Here is a 21,237-nt window from a genome sequence, read left to right on the forward strand (position 1 = left end):
AAAAAAATGCAATAAACTGTATATAATCAATAACAAGAAACATTACCTATTTGATCAAGTCATAGTATTACAGTAAGTTGTTTTGCAAGATATTATTTTCTCTTGAGATTTCATGGTTTTCATTAAAAAGATCTCAGATCTTTTAAAACCCTCTTGCCTTGCATTCCACACTCAGGTGTGAATCCTGGTACCTGCCTGTAAAATTCTAGCACCAGGCAGCTACCAGAGCCCATTGAGAGGAAAGGCAGAGTGATTTTAAATTAGGAAATCTTTTACCTGAATAAACTCACCTTTTTGTACTTATCTGCATGTGACAATTTGTTTGTTGCAATACCAGAAAAACTGCATGAACACATTCACAAGCGCAAGTGTGAAAACTGAAGCACAGTGTGAAACTCATGAATGTGAAACTTGGGTTTTGTTTAGTGATTTAACTCCATTGGAACCTTGATTAACTTGGAAAGCACACTTTTCTCCTTCCCACCCACCACAGGCAAACTCAATTAATTCTGCTGTGGATGACAATACTATATATGACATAGTGTAGATTCAAACACGCAGAATTTTACAAACCAACAAATCCTTTGTTTGCAGCAGGTGATCTGGTCACAAAAGGAAAATGTTATTTTATCTGCATATACAAAATATTTAGATGATTACATTTAAAATGTGAGATAGGCAGTATGTGAATGAGTTCTGCTAATTTCTTTGAATTAATTCACTGAAATATGTCTGTTCTAACAGAAGAAAACCATCAGCGGAGCTGACCTTCGACTCCTCTTACCTCGTTCTCTTCCTGTGCTGCCAGGGGTTTGTTGATGCTATTCACAAATTTGTTGACGTGCTCAAAGTGCTTCGTCATCTCCGTGGCCAGAACCATGTCAATGATTGCTTGTCGGAGTGTCCGATACTCGTTTCTTTTCAACAGTGAACAAAGCAAAGGCACAGAGACTTCTTTTGCTGTTGTCATACAAACTCGTCATCAAAGAGTCCGCGCATGTTAAAGAGAGCAGACCGAGATTAAATGCTAAAAGCACATAGCAGCCGATTTTCACATGATCACTGGAAAAAAGGATGCACTGTTCCTGAAAACACTGCCGTCAGTACTGTACTGTCACACACAGTACACAAACGTACTGTCAGCTGACTGCTTTCTGTGTGCCAGTGTTCACACTACAATTGTGTCAAATGCATTTGATTAAACTAGTGTTTAGTAAGGCCCGCTTTAGAAATATTGTATCAGAGCATATTTAACGCTCTAGGTTTTTCAGTTGCAATGAATTTGGAAGCAAAATTAACACCACAAATTAGTTTTTATAAAAATCTATTCATTTCCAAAGAATATATTCATGTCGCCATACAGTTGGTTGGTCTACATAAAAGCAGATTGTATGAAATTGTGAAATATATACTGCTGCACAAGTCTTAAATGTTGTAGTATCATACTATTTACAAACAATAAATGTCCTTGCTTATGCAGAAACAATTGTCTACTTAAATTGTAATCCTGCTAGAATTGTAGTGTGTAGTACAAACAGTAGCTTTATAGTTTTATAAATCTGTAAAGAATAAGTAATGTTAATGACAAAGAATGCTTTACAATGTGCTGATCGGATTTGCTTCATATTGGTTTTTAATGTACGGTTTACCCTGAATTGTTGTGAACAAATTCTTTGTGAAAGACTTGTTGTGTTGTGAAAGATTCTTAACTAACAAGCTGTTTCTTCTCACGACAGCTGTTATAGTAGTAAAGAAAACACTCGAGGAAGGTTTGGATAAATTATTAATGATCTTGACACATATTTTAACTTATGATTGTGCCCAAGAAGACTTCATTTTTCCTGCAGTATATTTAAAATAAATGTAAACAGTCATAATTTCTAATAAATCTAGACATGTCATTTAAGTATTACATGTTCAAATGTGCTCTGTAAGCAGGAATCAGAGAGGAGACCATTCTTTTCATTTTCACGTTCAGTGCAAAGGTATATAGGAGATGCACATTGCATATCAGAGAGATGCTGTTCCATGAAATTCTCTCCATGAATACATTCCCAGAGGATGCACTGACAGGAGGGTGTCTTGGTGTTCTTAACACAGAGCTAAGACTAACTCTGCTCTGAATCTGCGAGCAAGGAGGCCTCACCTCTCCATATTTTTGAAGATGTTGCACTTGTCGTCGCGGGTGGTGAGCTGGAAGGCCAGGGCCGCATGGTGGCTCTCCAGCACGGCCGTGTCATTGTACAGGACGGCCAGCTCGCTCCCGGCGTTGCACAGGAAGGAGTTCGTCCTCCCGGGATGGTCGACGTCGTGGACGGTGGCAGCGATGAGCGCCGCAACTTCATCGATCTGATCCAGGCTTTGCTGCAGGGGAGACGAAAACACACCTCAGATTCCAAAAGAAATCCTACTGTCCGTCCAGTTCTATCTTTATCTGTCTTTGTAAAACCTGCACCACACGCCTTGCAAAGTGTTACACTCTTAAGCAAATGCAATCAGCAAGTGTTCATTGTCACTGACATTACTTCTTCTTTTTACCACATTTATAAAACGATAAGGCTACTTTTTGTACTACACACTACAAGTCTAGGAGGCTTAACTGCCCACTGAAAAAATGGCTAGAATCTCATCAGAAAACTGTTTCTGCATAAAAAAGGAAAAAACATTGTTTGAAAACAGTAGCATACTGCAACATTTAAGACCTCTGCGCAGCAGTGTATATTTCACAATTTCACAATCTCCCCTGTGTCTCGAGCCCTCACTAGCTACCTTCTCAGTAGGTGGCACTGTGGTCCAGGGAGATAAATCAACCCCTCTACCCTCCTGTCAGTCTCATGGAGGCTCCAGGGCCTTGTGCTTGCCTTCCTTGGCCTCCAACACTACTTTCACCACCACATGTGTAGAAATATCCCCTGCTTAATGTACTGCGATTCCCCAGTCATGAAAAATTAAATGACACTTTTTATATAAGTCCTGAAAGCAAGCTGTGTGCAAGCGTCTTGTCTGCTATTTAAAAAGACAAAACAGTCTATGTCTGAATGTTTTTTCCATCCCGAGAGACAGGAGCAGTCACTGACCTTCACTCTCTCCTTACAGAGGAAATAGGCTGTGGCGTGCAGCACGTCAGCGGCGTGTGTGGAGTTGTGGTACGAGTTGCTTGAATGATAGTTTGCTTCAATCACCTGGAGCCAGGATCTCAAGGTCGCCTCAGGGCAGTTTAAGAATTCACAAACCCCAAACCGCGAAAATACTTTCAGGCCCAGATAAACCAAAGGCCTAAGAGATTACAAATGAAAAAAAAAAAGCTGCTTAATTCCACACTTCCCCCTTTCTTTATTGCTGAACAAAAGTTGCATGCATCTCAACGTCACCTACAAATCTCTTTGCACACCTCAGAAGCCTCAAATAAAAGGGATTTCAGCTGCAATATGTAAACTGCATTAAAAACATTTAAAAGGAAAGTCTGCAAAAACAAAATTTCGAAAATTCGGTTTCCTGTTCATAGCACAAGGAAAACGCTCTGCAGTTGTTTTGCTTCTGCACCTCCCTGTACCAGTTCACGTCTTAGCATTCTGGTCCAAACAGCAGACAACCTGTGCAGGTGTTCCCAGCTGTGGGGACTCAGAACAATGTCTCCTATTCTGCACAGCTGTGTCAACTTGAACACCTCTGGCAAATAAGAGGACTGGGAGGTGCAAGCAAGCTGATGAAATCCATCAAAGTGAAGTGAGGGCAAGAACAAGTGAGAAGAACAGAAGAGACTTGCCACCTCTGTATTAAATGAAAGAAGCCACTCCCAGTTGCTTTAACTTTAACTTAAATTTGTTTAAAAGAAGTTACCGTTTTGTGGTTTACGGGGATAAAACACAGTTTATGAACAAAAAAAACTGTTTAAACTGATGTCTGTCCTGATTCTTAGTGTCTTAAGATCATTATTTTTAAGAGGCGAACAAGATCACTTGCAGTAGATTTTCTGCAGTACCACATCACCAGACCACTCGACTTGGTGATGGACCCCCAGCTTGTGAAAGAAAGGTATTTTGATACGGTCTGATAACTGCAATCTTAAACTCTCTCTGAGACGACAGCAGAGGTAGTGTGCAACTTACCTTTTTATTGTGGCAGCCTCTAAACTGAAGATATCAAAGTCCCAGGAGTCCTCATTTTCCATAGTCTGAGCGACCCGTGGCGGAATGTCATTGAGCGACAGTGGGGTGATCAAATGACTCGGAATATGATGGGGATCTGTGTAAAGAAAAATAATTTGATTCCCCGTGTTCTCTACAAAAAACGCTGAGATTGTCAGATGAAAGATTACCCCACGTCCCGTGATTTAATCAAAACTTATTTCCCTGAAAGGCCACTGTATATTTTAGCAAGACTGCAAACACTGGTTTCTCAGTATACTGCAGTTATGAATCTCTTCCAGGTTGAAGGATATAGCCTCCTACCTGTGTGTGTACACCAGGGGTGCCAACTCACTGTAATTTACAAGCATTTACAGTTTGTAAAAAAAAAAAGGTCTAATTTTATAACTCTCCGAAATTCTGTAAAACCAAAAAAGCATGGAAACAAAGCAGTGCTGTTGCAGCTGCTGCATGAAGGAGAGCAAAAATAGAGCAAAAATGCAGCAGACAAGCAAAATGCAATAACACCAGTGCAAAACTGAGAGGCCCCAGTTGATATATCCATAAAAACAGGATTGGCAACCCTTGTGTACTCTGGACAGCGGCTCCTCTTCACCTCCCAAGGAGGAGCTGCACGCAGCCGAAGCAACCTGTTAGTGCAGATTTCGCATCCCTGTTCCCGGAGAGCCTCAGAAATGAGCCATTGGTCAAGACTCAGAGCACAGGTGAGATTTGATCAAATTAGTATGTTAACTGGTTCAATTAAATTCGGAATGGCCAGCTAGGGACCCCAAGAGCTACGCTGGGCATTTCGATTAGCATTTATATAATCTCTAAACTGCCTAGTTGAACAAGTCACCTGCTGACGTAGCAAAAATACATTTGCTCTGCCGTTTGTTAAAAGTGGGTTTTAAAAATGAAGACTGTAAGGGGGACCTGTAAAACTTGCTGGGCTGTTGCTGTTCCGCTGGTCTAAAGAATATTGAATTTCACCTTTCACCGTTTACAGCATCACAGGGCCTGTGTAACAGGGAATTCAGCCAGCACTCCCGTTCACAAACCGTATTCTACTCCCCCTGAGCATCACAAATGGGCTGTTCCGTTTAAACAATAAATTAGCAAAAGAACTGCCGTGTCTAGATCCTTACGTTTTGTGGCAAAGATGTACTCATTCCCAGATAACCTCCGCAGCCCGTCCTGGGAAAAAAAAGACAATGCATTAACTTTTGGAAAATCATATACTGTAACTAGGTCAAGCAGTACCCATGAAAGCTTTCAAAAAGGTGAGATAGCAATAATACAATATTCAATTCAAAGTACCAGATTACCCTTTACCATCTCTCCTGGGCCTCGATATCTCAATACAGTACAGTCAGGCCCAGCAATGTCTCTTGAGAGTCACAGTCCTATAATTTATAGAATTCATATAGGGCTATCCAGCCACCATCATCATCATAAAGAAAAAAAGAACACCTTAAAACAATGTACCATTAAAGCCACTATATAAAACATTGCTATTATAAATAAACAGCAGCTGCTGCAGACTAACAATAGTCCTCATGCTTTTTCCATGATCTCGCAGATCTAAATAAATTTTACTCTCCATTTATCACGGATTTACAGCAAAGGTTTACAAGGGCATCTTATATTATCTGTTACGTCACTAAAGACCCAGCACAGCAAATATTAAATTAGGAACTCTTCTAAAGTTATGATGTTTGAATACCCAGTTGATGTCAAAATGCAATATAAATTTCAATCTTATTTAAATGTATTTAATAATACTACTGTGACAGGCAGTCTGCTGAAATCACGGCCTGAGGGAAGCCTGCTGAAGGTCCTTATAATCATGACACCTGACAGCTGGGCTCTTCTCTCTTTAAATCTGTTCCCTGGTAGCAGGTGTGTGAGGCAGGTTACAGAGCACCAGGGAGCTCTAGAGAAAGCATTCGAACAAGACAAGGGTCAAAGCCACTGAACCTGGGAGCCGAGGATCTAACACGGAAGCAAAGGGCCACTAGGAGACAGCTAGGCAAGCTGCTGAGCCACTCAAGATTTCTGGTCTTACACTTTGAACCTCTTTGGGGAAACCAAATTATTTTGGTTATGAGAATAGAGAGCGACACTGTTACAAGGCCTGTAGTCAGCTCTCGACCCCTTTGTTGCCCAGCCTCTAACAGCAATAAATGACTTGCACATCATACCACTTCTTGAAAAAGGCCTCTAGGCTCCAGACAGTAGCCATTTTAACATGCATCCTTAATGCCGATAAAAACTCTACCAGCTGCACCCTTGTTACTCACTCAAATTCCTTATTTAAACAGTACATCATGCACATTTCAAACAGAAGTTACTAAAATATCACCTGGTATCCAGTCTGCTACCTTACTTCACATCCCTAGAACATTTGCTCAAACAGTATTTTACTGTTGTTTAACAAAGAACGTATTGACTTTCCTAATGTGTATGTTATTGAAAGCACTGTTTACTTGTACAGGAGGGAAGGAAGTAAAACTAGGTTCATCTTTGACCCCCTGTATTGTCTAGATGTGTAAGTTTCTACACACAACATCTATTTTAAGATTCAGTCTGGAGTTCCGAGATTCTTGCGAAAAAGACAGTTCTAAGCATTCAACTCTTCAGCTCTCTGCTAATGAAACTGTCAATGTCATTATACCCTATGTGCATATTTGCACTCAATTTTTAAAGAAACATAACATTTCAAACCTCAATTGTCAGTCAACATTGGGCACAATCATTAAAAATCTTAGAGACATGAATAAATGTACCTCACTAAGCTCAAACACTTTGCTTGCATATCCAAAACCTGAGAATGTTACACCCAAATGGGCTTCACATGTGGCAAGCAGAGAATATTTAAGCAGCTGTACACAAAACGCCATGCCTTAACTCCAGGCCCAATAACCACAAAAGAGCAGTATGAGCCCACTTTAGGTAGTAAAATGTTTGGAATTAATTACTGCATAGTATATCATCTGTCCCATCACATCAACCATCAGTCACACTCTGTCTAAGAGTCTGGGCCATGTGTACTTCACAGCAGCAGGATCATACCACTGCCTGCTCTCTTACATGATTACCTCAGCTTCCACTACAGCCGAACCAGGCACTGAAACACAGCAGAGGCCAGTGTCCTGTTTATTCGGCATGGTGCCAACTTCTTCAGCTCACCTGTAATGCTGTTGGCCCTATGTTTGTTCAACCCAACATCACTGACTGGTTCTACTAAAGCAGGCAGCATTTTCACCTAAGAAACAACAGCAGAACAATGCTTTTCTCTTACGAATAGGTTGGGTGGCCACTGGAGATTGTGGAGATGACAGAAGTTTAAGGACACCCGTGTTTTAGTAAGAAACCTTTGGGAGGTCCTTCGGTTATGCAGTGGAATGCCATCTTCAATGACACTAAGTGCAGACTTTATCTTCAAATGAAAAAAACAAGGTTGCGGTAGAGCTGTATAATGAAGAATTTCCGTAATCTGTATCTGTTAGGTGTTTCATGGGTCAATTGTTTTCTTGCAGCAAAACCTGCCACAGTGAAACAGTGGACTAGACACTTTTACCCCACTATAAATCTTCAGGTTCACTTCAATTCAAAGGTTCAATTGAAGGATAAAATTACAGTATGCCCTATTGATAGGGTTTAGCGTGGCCATCTAACCACCAGCTACATTAAGCGATGCCGAACAGCTACAGCAGTTCAGACATGTTATCAGCAGACTCTCCCCATGGCTCGTTAGTGTGATGCTGTCATGGCTGGTAATGGAGGCCACACACTTTGTTGCTCCATTGATTGATCTTAGAGCAGTGACAGGGGCTGATAATACACACTATGACAAGTGACATTACATGGATTTACAAACAAACAGCATTTTCACTAATCAGTGAGTTACATGACCATTAGGCATTCATATATGACTCATGGCACATTAATGGGTTCAAGAAAGTACACAGGGCAAGACAACATCTGTAACCTTTAGAGCTGGGTATTCTTCCCCAGACTGACCCCTGGCTACATTTGGGAATGTAAGATTTCATGTTTTCCCTTGTCTCAATGACCTCCTTGACAGACAGTCATCCTTATCCATCTGATCCCCTCAAACCACAATGTTTCCGGGCACTGAACGTTCAAGCATCCACCCCCCATGTCTGCTCTGGAGTGGTGTAGTGAAGAACCAACCATCTCCTCCCAGTCTCACAGAGGATAAAGGCTTGTCTGTCTGATCTATCTACCATCTCTCCAGCTGGATCTGCTAAACTGGCACAATCCAGGTTTGAACCAGGGTCTGCCTGAATGGACCAGCTGTTGTAGAAGTGCTCAGTTTCACTACACAGCTCCTCGGATCACATTCATTTCTACACACACCTCAACAACAGCTGCCTATTAAAAAACTACTAAACATCTTTCAACCACCCGGGCCCTCTGGAAATGAACGGAATTCACATTTTAATGAAGCATTGTTGTTTTTATGAAGAAGCCTGGTTTGCATGTTCAACAAATGACCATGTGTCTGTAGATATACCCATTTAAGTGTTCCAAACATGTAGCACACAACACAAAAGACGTCAGCATATCCATAGTTTAACTGGCTTTAATCATTATGTGAGTAAGACCATTTCTGGCAGCCAGCCAGCTGCTGCAGTTCATGAATAATTAAAAGATGCCTGTGATGTTCCGATCATATTATAATTAAATTTCTGAGAACCATTTAATTAAATCAGGAATACACTGCCGAGGAATAACAGGATTTCACCTGGGCCTAGGTTAGCTTTGTGATGTGTGACTTGTGCATACAAAAACAAGCTGCCTGAAAGGCAAATTTAATTTTTATTAAACAGTAAATGAGAACATTCCTGCTGCTTTATATTAAGTCCATATGATTGATCAGCAAAGGTAACCAGTGGGGAGTAACTGGTTAAAGTGTAAAAAAAAATGGAACAAAATCTCTGTGTTGTCTTCCACTGTCACATGCTCTGACATTCACAATATAGCCAGTTTCTAACTCTACATAATATAAACTCTGTATCACTGCCAGAAGAACATGTTTACAGAGACAAAAAAAAAATGGATATCGGGAAATTAATGCAACCAAACAGAGCACTCTGGCACAAGTTTAAAGGTCAGCCATGGCACTAGAAACATGTCTCCTAGCTCCTCTTTCCACAATAAAAAACCTGATTCTTTCAATATTAGTGGGACATATTCAGCTAAAAGGTCACCTTTTGTGATGAACATTTGATAATTACACTCTAAAAGCAAAAGTGCTTTTTCTACTCATTTCTCTGGGATTCCAGAAGCACAAATGTGCCATCGTATTAGAGCTTGTCTTGTCACCTCTTTCAGGCCCTGAATTAAGGATCTTTCTGAGAGTCTGTCCTCACATGACGCTTTTAAAGACATCAATATGGCTCAGTGGATTATGCTCCTAAGAACATCAAGTTTTTTTTTTTAAAAAGTGCTATGAAATTTTTATAACCATACAACTGGTGCACGTCATCCAGGCAAATCTGTTTTGCTCATCTCCAAAATGATCACCGAATGTAAATGTTGATATGCCTGGCACAAAAGAGGAGGAATATAATTCATTTTCTACAGGACACAGGAGAGAAACGTGATCAAGGACCCCTTATAAGGGAAGACTCCCACGCAAGTGATCGTTAAAGATGTACCCTTTACTAGTAAGTACAAGTTCCATCAAGAGCTGATTCACTGTGCACTGTCAGTGGGGGGAGGAGGGGGTCATTCTTCACACAGCATGGTGTAAACGTCAAAGGAGTACTGTCACACACAAACAGATCATGGAGACGCATGATGCCTTAGCTCATTTCCTAGGAAGTGTTTCAAGGAGAATGTGTGAAGGCAAAAGAAAAGCCTTATTCTTCACAGAGCTGCCTACCGTCATAAGACCGCCGACAAGATCGCTGGTGTGGGGGTCTTCGTCTTTAGTCCCCAGCTGCGGAGAGTAGAGTTCGGTGGTCCGGAGAATCTCCAGAACCCGGTCCAGGGCCTCTGCTACAGGCATGGGGCTGCTCTCCTGCGCTGCGTTGATTATATTTATCACCTAGTTCAGCGGGAAGAGGTGAGATCAGCACAAGAGGTCACTGCCTTCGAGGGACGGCACGTCTGGACTCGCAGAGCTGCTCTCTTTCCCTTAAGGAACCTGCAGCCTCGACACCACTAAATTATCAAAAATAATTCAAACACTAATTGAACACTTAATGTATCAGAAGTAAAAGGAACCCACAATATGTCAAAGGAGTAGAGGCAGGTCCAAGACATAACAAGATAAATGCAATTCATCTGCTAGCAATTATCAGTCACTTGCTCTTCTTCACTTCTGTTAATAAACTGTCTGCCAGTTACTAATATTTTGCATTGGCTCAGGTACTTTCCTGTAAAACCCAACAGGAAAGCAAAAAAAAAAACTAAGCAACCAATGTTTCAGAATTGGTGTTCCCACAATCTTATGACAAAGCAGCAGAGCTGACAGGAGGAGATATGCTAAACACAAACGTCTTTCACTCCTTAACAGCTGCTTGCAGTTCCCTTCGAGCTCTGCCTGCACTGAACTGCATTGAGCTGCCCTGAAAGAGCCAGTGGGGGCGGGTCCAGTGTGGCTCATCGGGGACTCACCTTCGTGATGGGCGCCTCGATGGTCATAGAGTGGATCCTGGCCATGGAAGAATGCCTTCGCTGTGAACTGCCTACAGCCAAAAGGACAGCAACATTAAGCCTGACCTTAAAATATCACCGCAAGTGATACTGTCAAATCAGTGCTAGACAACAAGAAAACCACTGAGAAAAGAAAAACACAAACTTTATGTTTAAAAAAGCCCCCATCCACAAATAGATATGCAACTTTCCACGGCATGCAAACCCTCATCTACAGTAACACTCAAGTCTTTTTTTTCCAGTTAAAACGTTTTTGTTTAATCTGAGCTAGATGATTTCACTGCAGCAATCATACTCCATGCATCAACCACAACTGCTCAGTTCTGTTTTTTTTTTTCTGGGTAATAAAAAAGCTATTTAAAGAATTCATACCACATCAAAGTCATGTTCTTCACAGATGATTGGAAATTATAGCTGTGATTAAAGTATGTTCACATGCAGGATTAAGGACACTGTGCATTGCAATCTAATTTTTTAATGCTCACAGTTACAAAATGTTTCAGAATGTCAGCTGGTTTTGTAGTCATTTATCAGGATCCCTCGGTACAATTAATAATGAAGCTGCACTATAAGCAAAAGAGGTTTTGCAACGATTAATAAGAGCATTTCAATATTATGCAGCAAAGAAACCCAAATAACAGGCTGTCCACACATATGGCATCAATTGAATCAAGATCCGCTAAAACAAGCGGACTTTTTAATAACTCTGGCTCACCGTCGCTCCCTCGGGAAGTGGTCGACCTGACATCCAGAGAGCCTTTCCTCCGGTCCTTGTGCTTGCACGACTGGATATCTGGGGAAAGATGCACATCGAGGAGTCGTGTGGCTGCTGTAGCTCACCAAGCCTCTAATGCACCCTCTCACACCAGTGGAAGACAACCATTCTCTTTGGTGCAACAAAGCTCTCATTAATCCCCATGTTATATGTATGTATCCAAAGCAGTTCTGAAGGAGAAACAGTGGCATTTTAATCAGGCTCTGAAGGGGAATCTTAGGCATGAGGCAAAATAAGAACTGAAGCTCCCGTTACTGAACAGAAGCCCGACGTTGTGCTTGAAGCTGGAACGGACCAGTGCTGCCGGAGTCTGGGTGTAAATGTGCCTAGTCATGGCCTGCTTCCCACACTTCTTTACCTGTCTGAGATTCTGCCTGCACCCGGTCGCTGGACTTGTCAGTCTATGAAAGGAAAAGAAAAGGCACCTTCTCACTATTTAGTTATACCTAAACCACCAGTTCTGTATAAATAAAGTCCATTTCCTTACCTTATTATTGTCATTTAAAGGCCTGTTAATAGACACATAGTGTCTGATTTTTCTGCAACAAAAAAACAGGGATACTGTAAAATGAAGCCGTCTTTTGCTTTCAGATACAGATGCTGTAGATGTCAAATTCACTCACAATATGACGCATTCAAAAGCTTTCTGTAAGTTGATGTTTACTACTCACCCCCCCTGTCCAATCACAGGTGTGATCTTCACATTTTGCTGAACACTATCTCCATTTTTCTTTTTGGCATAATAAATCCCTTGCCACTCCTGGAACATGAACACATAAAAGTTATTATTTAAGCATGTAAAATGAAAACGGAAGACAACAAAAAAGACCAAAACATTTAATCAAAGAAATCAACGGATAAACATTTGTTTTTGAGCTTCAAGTATTTTGATGGTTTAAAAAAGAACAAGGATAGTTTTTTTAAATAGAATGTTCCTTGAAAAAGTCAAATAAATCCATGTGTTTAGCAATTACTGTATCTTATTTTGCAGGAATGAATGCAAGACCAGGGCTGCATGATGGCCCAATGGTTATCATTGTTGCCTTGCCACACTAGAGCTCTGGGTTCAATTCCTAGGGTGTTATCTGCATGTTTTTCACATTTTGTATGGGCTCCAGTGGCAGGTTAATTGGCTTTAGTAAAAATTGTCCCTGTCGTGAGTGTCTGCCCTGTGATGGTGTCCTGTCCAGGGTGTGTCCTGCCTTTCGCCCATTGCTTGCTGATATACAGTAAGTTCTGGCTCCACTGAGACCCTGAATTTGATAAAATGGTATGAAAATAGATGGATCTGGTATGCAAGATCAACTTAAAAAGTGGACCGCATCTGAGACGTCACTCATAGTTCCCATACGTTGCTGGTGTAATTTAAAGAAAAATATTAATGGCACACACTAACATATGCAGCAAGATATGACCACAGAAAATATCAAAGCCCTCCAAAGGGCTTTATTGTGAATTTGCACCAGGCTGGTCTTTTTTCAAGTCTGAAGCTCCCTGTGCTGTACACCTAGTTCAAAAGTCACTGCCTACTGTTCCTCTGCCTAGGAAGGTGACCTTCCTGCTCTGTGAAGTGAATACATGCTGTGCGGCCAGCTCCTACAGAGCGCACACTTGAAACAGACAGAGAGCCTCTATATTCAGCCACCTGGTCAAAATACACTGGGTGCTGTTGGCGCTCTCTTTCAAGAGGAGACTTTTAGCCGTTCTCTAATGCAACAGGAAAAGGCCACAAAAGATTAAAAAAAATAATATTTGCTTAGAGTTTTACATCCTTAATGATCCCAAAGTGCTTTACACACAGAAGGAAACTTGCTTCATCTACCTGGGTGACATGCAACAACCATTACACAGCACTCAGGTGAAGATGTGAGAAATTACTTCATCAACGGTATTAAGGTGGAATTGGGTAGGTTACATTTTACAAGCCTAACGTTAACCCAAGTAGATGGTTATGTCCCTACTCTTAAGAACTGTAACATGGGACCTATAATGACCAAACTGTCAGTACCATGGTGTATTGTCCCAGGAGACAAAGACCAGGCTTGAAGGTGGCAGTGCTGCTGTCATTATTACATTACTAAAAGGTGATGTTGTGCCAACAGCAGTTTAAATTATTATACAACCAGCTGTCTCTGACAGTGTAATTTCAGATGCTGCAGACTAAGCTCTTGAGCTTTGCCAAAAGCTGTAAAATAGCCTAAGTAAATAGAGTTGCATAAATCAGAGCTCACTGTATACAAAATTTAGCAAAGGACAAAGATGGAGAACGAACACACATTAGCATAACATGACACACAAAAAAGGTGTACCTTCAATGGATAATTTAAACAAAATTAAATAATCGATTTACATTCTATATACATAAGAAATGTAAAGTTTGCCAAAAAAAACTGTCAAAGCAGTCTTGTGAATGTCAATTAGAGTGAACTCTCACTCACCTTTCCTTTTCGTATACAGGAATTTATTGTATCAAGGAGATCAGGTTTATTTTTCTCGCTTTTAGGCACTTCTGTAATCTCCTTCCCTATCAGCTCTCCTTGCTGGTATCCCATTATGGACTCATAGGCAGGGTTCACATACTGCGCAGAATCAAAGGTTAAATACAGACATCAGGGCATTCAGACGCAAAGCATTCAATGAAAAACACCGTCATCTGTAAAACCAGATTTCATTTACATCACTGGTCATAGTGCTTGCAGGCAAACAATGCTTTTCATCAAGGGAGAACATCAATTGTATGAGTCACATGATCCCATCTTAAATCAGAAAATTCCCGACGATTACATGGGGAGTACACAGAGCAAGCACTTTCGATTTATGGACCCCAGCCTGTTTGGAAAAACAGGAATCTCTGCACTTTGGGGAAAGTGTGAGCTTTTTGGTGTGGTCAGGGACTCATTTTGCATAGAAACAAAACCACTGACAACCAACCTGGATCACTTGATCTTCACTTGTGATTTCAATGGCTTCTTGGCTTTGCTCTAGTGCAGTGAAAATAGCATTGCATGCCCTTCAAGAGGAAGAGGAAACAGACAAAAGTTACTGAAAAAGTATGAACTCTGAGATAAGATAGGGCAAACAGTGTAAAATCTGCCGTCAGCCATATCGGTCGTCATTATGTTCTGTATGTACTGTATGTCAAGGTACAGTGCTGCAGCATTTCTCCCTTTTTTTAAAAGAGGGATTTACCAAAGTATGATTTATGCAGTAACTCACATAAGTTTTGTCATGAAAATGTCTGTATGAAAATAAAATACACTTCTCACTAAAGTTCCTTCTAGTGGTGGTGCTTTAGTGAATCATTCAAGATGCAGAGTACAAGAATGTTACAGGTACAGTAAGTAAAATATCAATCAAATATCTAATGCATGCTGCTACGAAAGAAACTGAAAGTAGTTCATGTTGCTGCCAGTCTCTTTAATCTGGAAGGTGTGCATCATCCAGGTGGGGCATTAGCAGTGGTGGAGGGGAGTCCCAATTACCTGTAAAGCATTTCGATTGGAGTGTCCAGAAAAGCGGTATATACGTGTAAAGATATTATTACTAATATTGCTACAGACACAGGTGTTATTTGCTCACCTTAGTTTGAACTGTGCCCGGACTTCTCCGTACTCCAGCTGGATAAGCTCATTGTAACAGGACATCATGTTGGGATTTTCAACATATCTCTGTTGAAAACAAAGGTCAGTCACAAAGTATTCAGCACACATTACTAAGATCTTGAATTTGCTCCCGGAATCTAAATAAATCTAAATAAACAGCGCATACGTATGTTCAAGGGGAAAGTGTAGAAGCTGAGAGCATGCCTTTCATCTTGTTGTCTTCCCAGGTGAACTATCAGATCTATCAGATCTGCTTAACCTTACAAGATGGTTGGTCAGGAACGAAGGAGTTATTTGAGCTATACAATGAAATCTTAAACACAGTTTATTGGAAAAGTGATAGGTCGGGTACATTATTTTTAATCTCGAAATGAAATAATTTGTATTCCATTCTATGCATTGCACAACAGTTAGTCAAGTTCAAAAGGTCAAGCTCAAGTATGCAGGATATTTGACTAAATAATTAAACAACAAAAATAACCTTTTTTTTTCAAAACACATTCTAAACATTTACTCCTTAGGGAACCCAGGGGCTCCTTTACCAAAAACATTCTGCTTAATCAGCACATATCACCAATGAATTGAATCCACATTAAACGTTCTGACTAGTTTTGCATTTAATATTAATATTTAACATTCTGAAAGTTCATTCTGAAAACATTTGGGTTTGCTCTATGTAAACATGAAAAACCTCAATATTTCTAAAAGATTTCCTCTGAATCAGTGAGAGATCTGTGAAAGAAATGGTGGAAAGAAATTGTGCGACTCACTACGGTGCTAAGGTGTGCCATCTGCAGGAATTGCTATAGATAAGGTTGAGACAGTCTCCAGCAAGAGCAAAAATCCATGTCAGAGGATAAAGAACACCCCAGGGTGCATTCAGACAAGGATAAAAGGATGAGGAAGTGCCAACTATCCTTCACTTGCATTAAAAACAGGATCGACCTGCTTTGGTCCTAGAGAGACCCTTACAACTGCAGATGCTATTGACCATCATTAATTGTCAATCATCCATCCATCTATTTTCTAACCACTTCTTTTAATTCAGGGTCGTGGGGGCAGCCGGAGCCTCTCCCAGCAAGCAATGGGCGCAAGGCAGGGTACACCTTGGATGGGATGCCAGTCCATCTCTGGGCATCAAAGCAGACAAATGTAGGTTACTCTAGCAAAATGAGGAGTGCTTAACAATGTTTTCATTCGAAAGATTTCAGAAACATTTGATTTATTTTGCTGTCTTTTGAGATAACGTCTTTATCTTTAGAACCTGCTGAATATGATGTCTAAAGCACCCCTGTTCTGCAACTGGAAACCTCTAAGATGGAACAGCTGCTAGGACCCTGATACCTCTTTACCCTGTTAGAGCATCCAACCATCCATTTTCTGACAGCTTTACCCAGTGCAGGGCTGCAGGGGGAGCCACGGACACAAGGCAGGGTACACATTGGAAGAGACGTCGGTCCACGTTAGAACAAAGTTCCCGAAAATGTCCATTCTGCCAGCAGACCAACTTACGGTATATATTTTAACTTGTTTTTGGTGCTATTTAAATGATCACTTATTAAATATTGTGAGAAAATACATACCTATTAGACATATTTGCATCTTCCCACACTTCACCTGGCTTTCCTCTGCTTTTAAATCAATTTGAAATTCGTTAGGAGCCAAGTAAAAGTGCCCTCCCTGCCCACACTGGTGAAGAACAACTATCTGGCCTGAAATTAGTGCATGTTTGAGCACAGCACTGGCCTGTTTCCTCACTTAGTCCACGTGCTACAAGCGCGAAGCACTGCCAGCTGAAGGCTCTTGTTGGCTCTGAGCACATGGCTGTCTGCAGGAACTCCCCAGCTCTTAAGCTCGTCACGTACCCTGTTGAAGCCAGCCGAAACCAGAGGCATCACTGACGCTTCCTCGCGGTCCTGCCTTTGAGAAACATAACGCTCAGCTTTAAAAATAGAGTACGATAAGTCTCATCATCTCCACATTATTTTGCAACAATACCGAGTGATATTTCAAACAACAAGAAAACGTAAAAGCCTGTTTTGAAGAGCTAAATGTATTCTGCTTGTTCTTTTCTCCAAACAAGTATGTCAAACACTAATTATGCACTGCCGAAAACAAAAAATAGTACATGATGAATGATGAAATAGTTCATGCATACCTTCTCACAACTGCAACAATCACTGTGCTTTCTGAACACTTCGCTGCTCTGAGTGACCTAAATGGAAACAGAAGAATCCATGAGTGATGCCATCAAAATGAGCACTGCTGGAGTCACCACTGTCCAGATTCTAAGAGACAACACAATTGTGTGTTTAAAGAAACATAGCTCACTTGAAATTTACAGTTCTTGCTTTTCAAGTCTTTGGAACATCTCTCTTTAGTCCTGCTCAGAAATAATGTACTGTATAATATAAAAAGGAATGTCAGAAAATTCCTAAAATGTCTGTCTATTGTCATGATCTCACTCAAGATTTCATAAGGTTAGGCAGTGGTATGTAATGCAAATTAAAATATTCTTTATAACCTGACTTTGTTGATGATAGTGTTTTGAAAACGTTTTTCTTGAAAAGCACTCATAAAAAATGAATTATTTTAAGCTAAAAATAGAGTTAAAACATAGGTTTGCACTTTCAGTGGGTGGCATTTTACTTTAATAACACACAGTTGAAGCTTAGCAAGGGGACTCCTGGACTCATATTCTAAATCCATAGGCAGAGCTCCATGTTGTGTTGTACTACTGATGTCTGTCAAATGTGGTTATGGCAGCACACTAAATCCAAAAATAGATATGGAAACTGGAAGAGAGGAGTCTCCTGCAGTCACATAAAGTCTTGTACAGAAACAATATAATAAACCCATTTGTTTAGCCTGTGGGTTTCAGTTTAAAGTGATGATAACAGAGAAAATGTAAAAGTTGTTTAAGAAAATGTTCTGTTTTTTGTCAACTGACATTTATGTAATCATTAATTATGATGCCATTAAAGGAAACACAAAAAAGATTGTTCCCAGATAACTAACGAACCATCTTTGCAGATTCAGCTTTTTATGTTGTTTTAGATTTCTGATCTTGTTCAACAACTATGTAGTGCTAAAAAAGCCAATTAAGCATTTAAAAATACATCAGCATGACAGATCTTCTAAACGTACAGATACGAGTCTAGTTTCACATTAATAAAGTTCCCAATTGTTTTGGAGCTCTGAAACATAAAAGACCACAGAACTCACACTTGTTCACTCATTCAGCACACTAATTTGACATGTTGTGACATAATTAAGTGGAGAAAAGCAGAAGTGACTCCTCTGAGAGCAATTGTGCTCTCTGGGCCCTCTCCTTTTCTCACCTTAAAACACACAACACACAAAGCTGCTAACTTTAGGTCAGTCAATGCTTCTTGGGTAGAAGGGACATGTCAGTGTGTCACCTAACCTTTAAAAATCAACACCTAACATCTTCGATTAAGTGATATACACATACATGTGTTCCCACATATAGAAAACTGACTTGCAAAACTGGAAAATAATTCACCCCCTTCCAATAATGTGTCATTTTGTTGAATTAGAAATGTATGTACATTTAATTATCAAAACCTGAATGCAAAACTTCAAAGAAATATCTAAAACCAAAATGTTGATAAGTATCCACTCCTTTTGCTCTGTCAGAGTAGATTAGTCGCACAGAATTCCTTTGATAAGTCACACAATTGGTTGCATGACTTCTGTCTGTGCTTTAATAGTGCTTCGCTTTATTTTAGAACACATACACCTATCTCTGTAAGTTTGCTCAGTCGATGAATTTCAAGTTTCAAGTCAAGAGTTCCACCGTGAAGAGTAAGGAGTTTTCAAAACAACTCAGGGATTAAGCTGTATTAAAATTCAAAGACAACTAATATCTCTTGGAGCACCATGAAGCTGATCATTAAGAAACTGAAGATGGATAATATCACCCAGACACTCCTTAAGTAAGGCTGTCCCTCCAAACTAAACAGCTGGGCAAGGAGGGAACTGGGTAATAGGTACCACTGTGAGGCCAATGGAGACTTTGAAACAGTAAAAAAAGTTGAGTGGCTGAGATGAAGAAAATGTCTGGGAGTCAACAATAGCTTGCTCACACCGCAAAGCTGGTATGCGTAGCAGAGTGGTAAACCCACCTCACATCGTTCATGCAGTTTGCTACAAATCATTTAAGTGATACTGCAGACATGTGGCAAAGGCTTCTGTGGTTAGACGAGATAAAATTGGAACTTACTCGTCTTAATGTAAAGTATTCAGTCTGGCACCATCCCAACAAAGCCTCCCCCAGCCAACAACATCTCTACTGTCAAGCACAGAGGTGGCAGCTTTGTGTTATGGGTTTGCTTCTTAGCAACAAGCTTAAATCTTGCTTGAAAACTTGCTTAAATCTACAAAACACCTAAAACTGGGACCAAGATTCACCTTCAGCCAGACAATGACCCAAAGCACAGTTAAGCACGAGCTACACTGGGATTCCTTAACCAGTGGAAAGTGCATATCCTTTTGTGGCCTGGTCATGCCCAGACTTCAATCCAGGAGAAAATCTATGAGATTCGAGGCTTGCGGCCCATCAATGATCAGAAATTGCACTACCCTGGCATGCAAAATAGTACAGTAGATACCTATGGAAAGACTTGCAGCTGTAACTGCTTCCAAAGTGGTTTGCACCAAATATTCACTTAGGAAGCTACATACTTATATAATCGACATATTTCAGTTTTTAATTTTTCTTAGCAATTTTTGTTTAAATCTTTTTAAACCATTGAAAGTGTTCAGTCTGAGTGTTCCATTTAAAAATGTCTATATATCATTTGTATTCTGACTAACTGGAAGGGGGGTGAATATTTTGCAAGGCACTGCAAAGTCAACTATATGACTTCCTCTCACAAACCCAGGCTTCTCCAGGCAAAACAGCTTAAAGTAACGGACGGGATTATGACCAGTTTTATTTTTGCACACGCAGTCACGTGAAGAACTTTGACAATGAAGCTGGGAGAGACAGGCGATCCCGCAAGGAGATCTGAAAAACAGCACATCTTACCGACACAGCGCTTCAGCATCGAAGTATCTGGAATGTCTGTGATCGATGATGATGATGTCATGGTGTTTCTCCAGGAAGCACTCCAGTGCTGACTCTGGTGTTCTGGCAATGCTACACCTGAAATTAGCCTTCTCACACGCCCAGCAAAAGCCACTGCTCTGGCTGTCATCTTTGGCAAATACTAACAGCACCTAGCCGTTAAAACACAAATAACATTAAATCAGTGCAAGAACCTCAAGCACATGTGACAGTAAAAGCAAAGTCTACACAGTCAGGACCAACATGTGAGGAAGTTCCCATTATTTGTCACTATTGTTGCACCTAATTGACAAACATTTTAACCCTATCACAGTTACAAGTCTTATAATAAGATGACAAACCGTTAAGGAGGTGGTGGTCAGCAGGTGATGAGATCATTCCACAGAATAATGTAGAAATTAATTGAGTACGCTACAATAACATACTGCTGCCCAGATTCCGACTAAGGTGTATCCTTAAGAGTAATACAAGAATGGATAGAATGAATATTTTTCATTCTTTCCATTACATACAGTACCACAAGTCGGGATGCAGTATATCTGGGCTTCACGCACATGGCTATAGGTTCCTACAGGAAGAGCTGGGAGCCAGAAGACATTATGGCATCATGGCTGATCTGACATTGGCCACAAACAGCATTGATTAGTTTCTGGGAACTGACCACAGGGTTACAAAACAAGGTGGCATGGCTGCAGTCAAGCAGTTTCTACCACTAATCCTGCCAAAATATTTTTAATATTATCCCTTACCTACGTAGATAAATTCCGAATATTTAGGAACAGTTCCAGAATTAGCAGCGCTAAGAACAGTTTCATGAGTCATTGTGCAATAAACAGTTGTATCCTGAACAAGCTGGTTACCAAGACAAAGTATTATGAGAAAGGTGTCCTGTTTTAGAGGCAGAGCTACATGGAGCCATCAGATCTGAACACACACTGCTGTTAAACA

The 21,237-nt window shown here is 40.5% G+C and overlaps 1 protein-coding gene across 2 annotated transcripts in view; it reads right to left on the bottom strand.

The window, feature by feature from the left end:
* The window catches only part of pde8a (phosphodiesterase 8A), a 72,297-nt gene that overhangs the window by 4,604 nt on the left and 46,456 nt on the right, over positions 1–21,237 (bottom strand). For both annotated transcript variants that reach the window (XM_015343055.2, XM_015343054.2), the window contains exons 3-19: positions 20,251–20,441; positions 17,356–17,412; positions 17,063–17,117; positions 15,175–15,263; positions 14,527–14,605; positions 14,034–14,174; positions 12,267–12,355; positions 12,083–12,134; positions 11,954–11,996; positions 11,536–11,613; positions 10,782–10,852; positions 10,045–10,209; positions 5,276–5,324; positions 4,110–4,245; positions 3,078–3,276; positions 2,147–2,364; positions 785–917 (exon numbers count right to left, since the gene is read on the bottom strand). In XM_015343055.2, the coding sequence (XP_015198541.1) occupies positions 785–917; positions 2,147–2,364; positions 3,078–3,276; positions 4,110–4,245; positions 5,276–5,324; positions 10,045–10,209; positions 10,782–10,852; positions 11,536–11,613; positions 11,954–11,996; positions 12,083–12,134; positions 12,267–12,355; positions 14,034–14,174; positions 14,527–14,605; positions 15,175–15,263; positions 17,063–17,117; positions 17,356–17,412; positions 20,251–20,441 (1,845 nt within the window). The remainder of the gene's footprint in view (positions 1–784; positions 918–2,146; positions 2,365–3,077; positions 3,277–4,109; positions 4,246–5,275; positions 5,325–10,044; positions 10,210–10,781; positions 10,853–11,535; positions 11,614–11,953; positions 11,997–12,082; positions 12,135–12,266; positions 12,356–14,033; positions 14,175–14,526; positions 14,606–15,174; positions 15,264–17,062; positions 17,118–17,355; positions 17,413–20,250; positions 20,442–21,237) is intronic.

This window comes from Lepisosteus oculatus, chromosome 5, assembly GCF_040954835.1.
Source record: "Lepisosteus oculatus isolate fLepOcu1 chromosome 5, fLepOcu1.hap2, whole genome shotgun sequence".
NCBI lineage: Eukaryota > Metazoa > Chordata > Actinopteri > Semionotiformes > Lepisosteidae > Lepisosteus > Lepisosteus oculatus.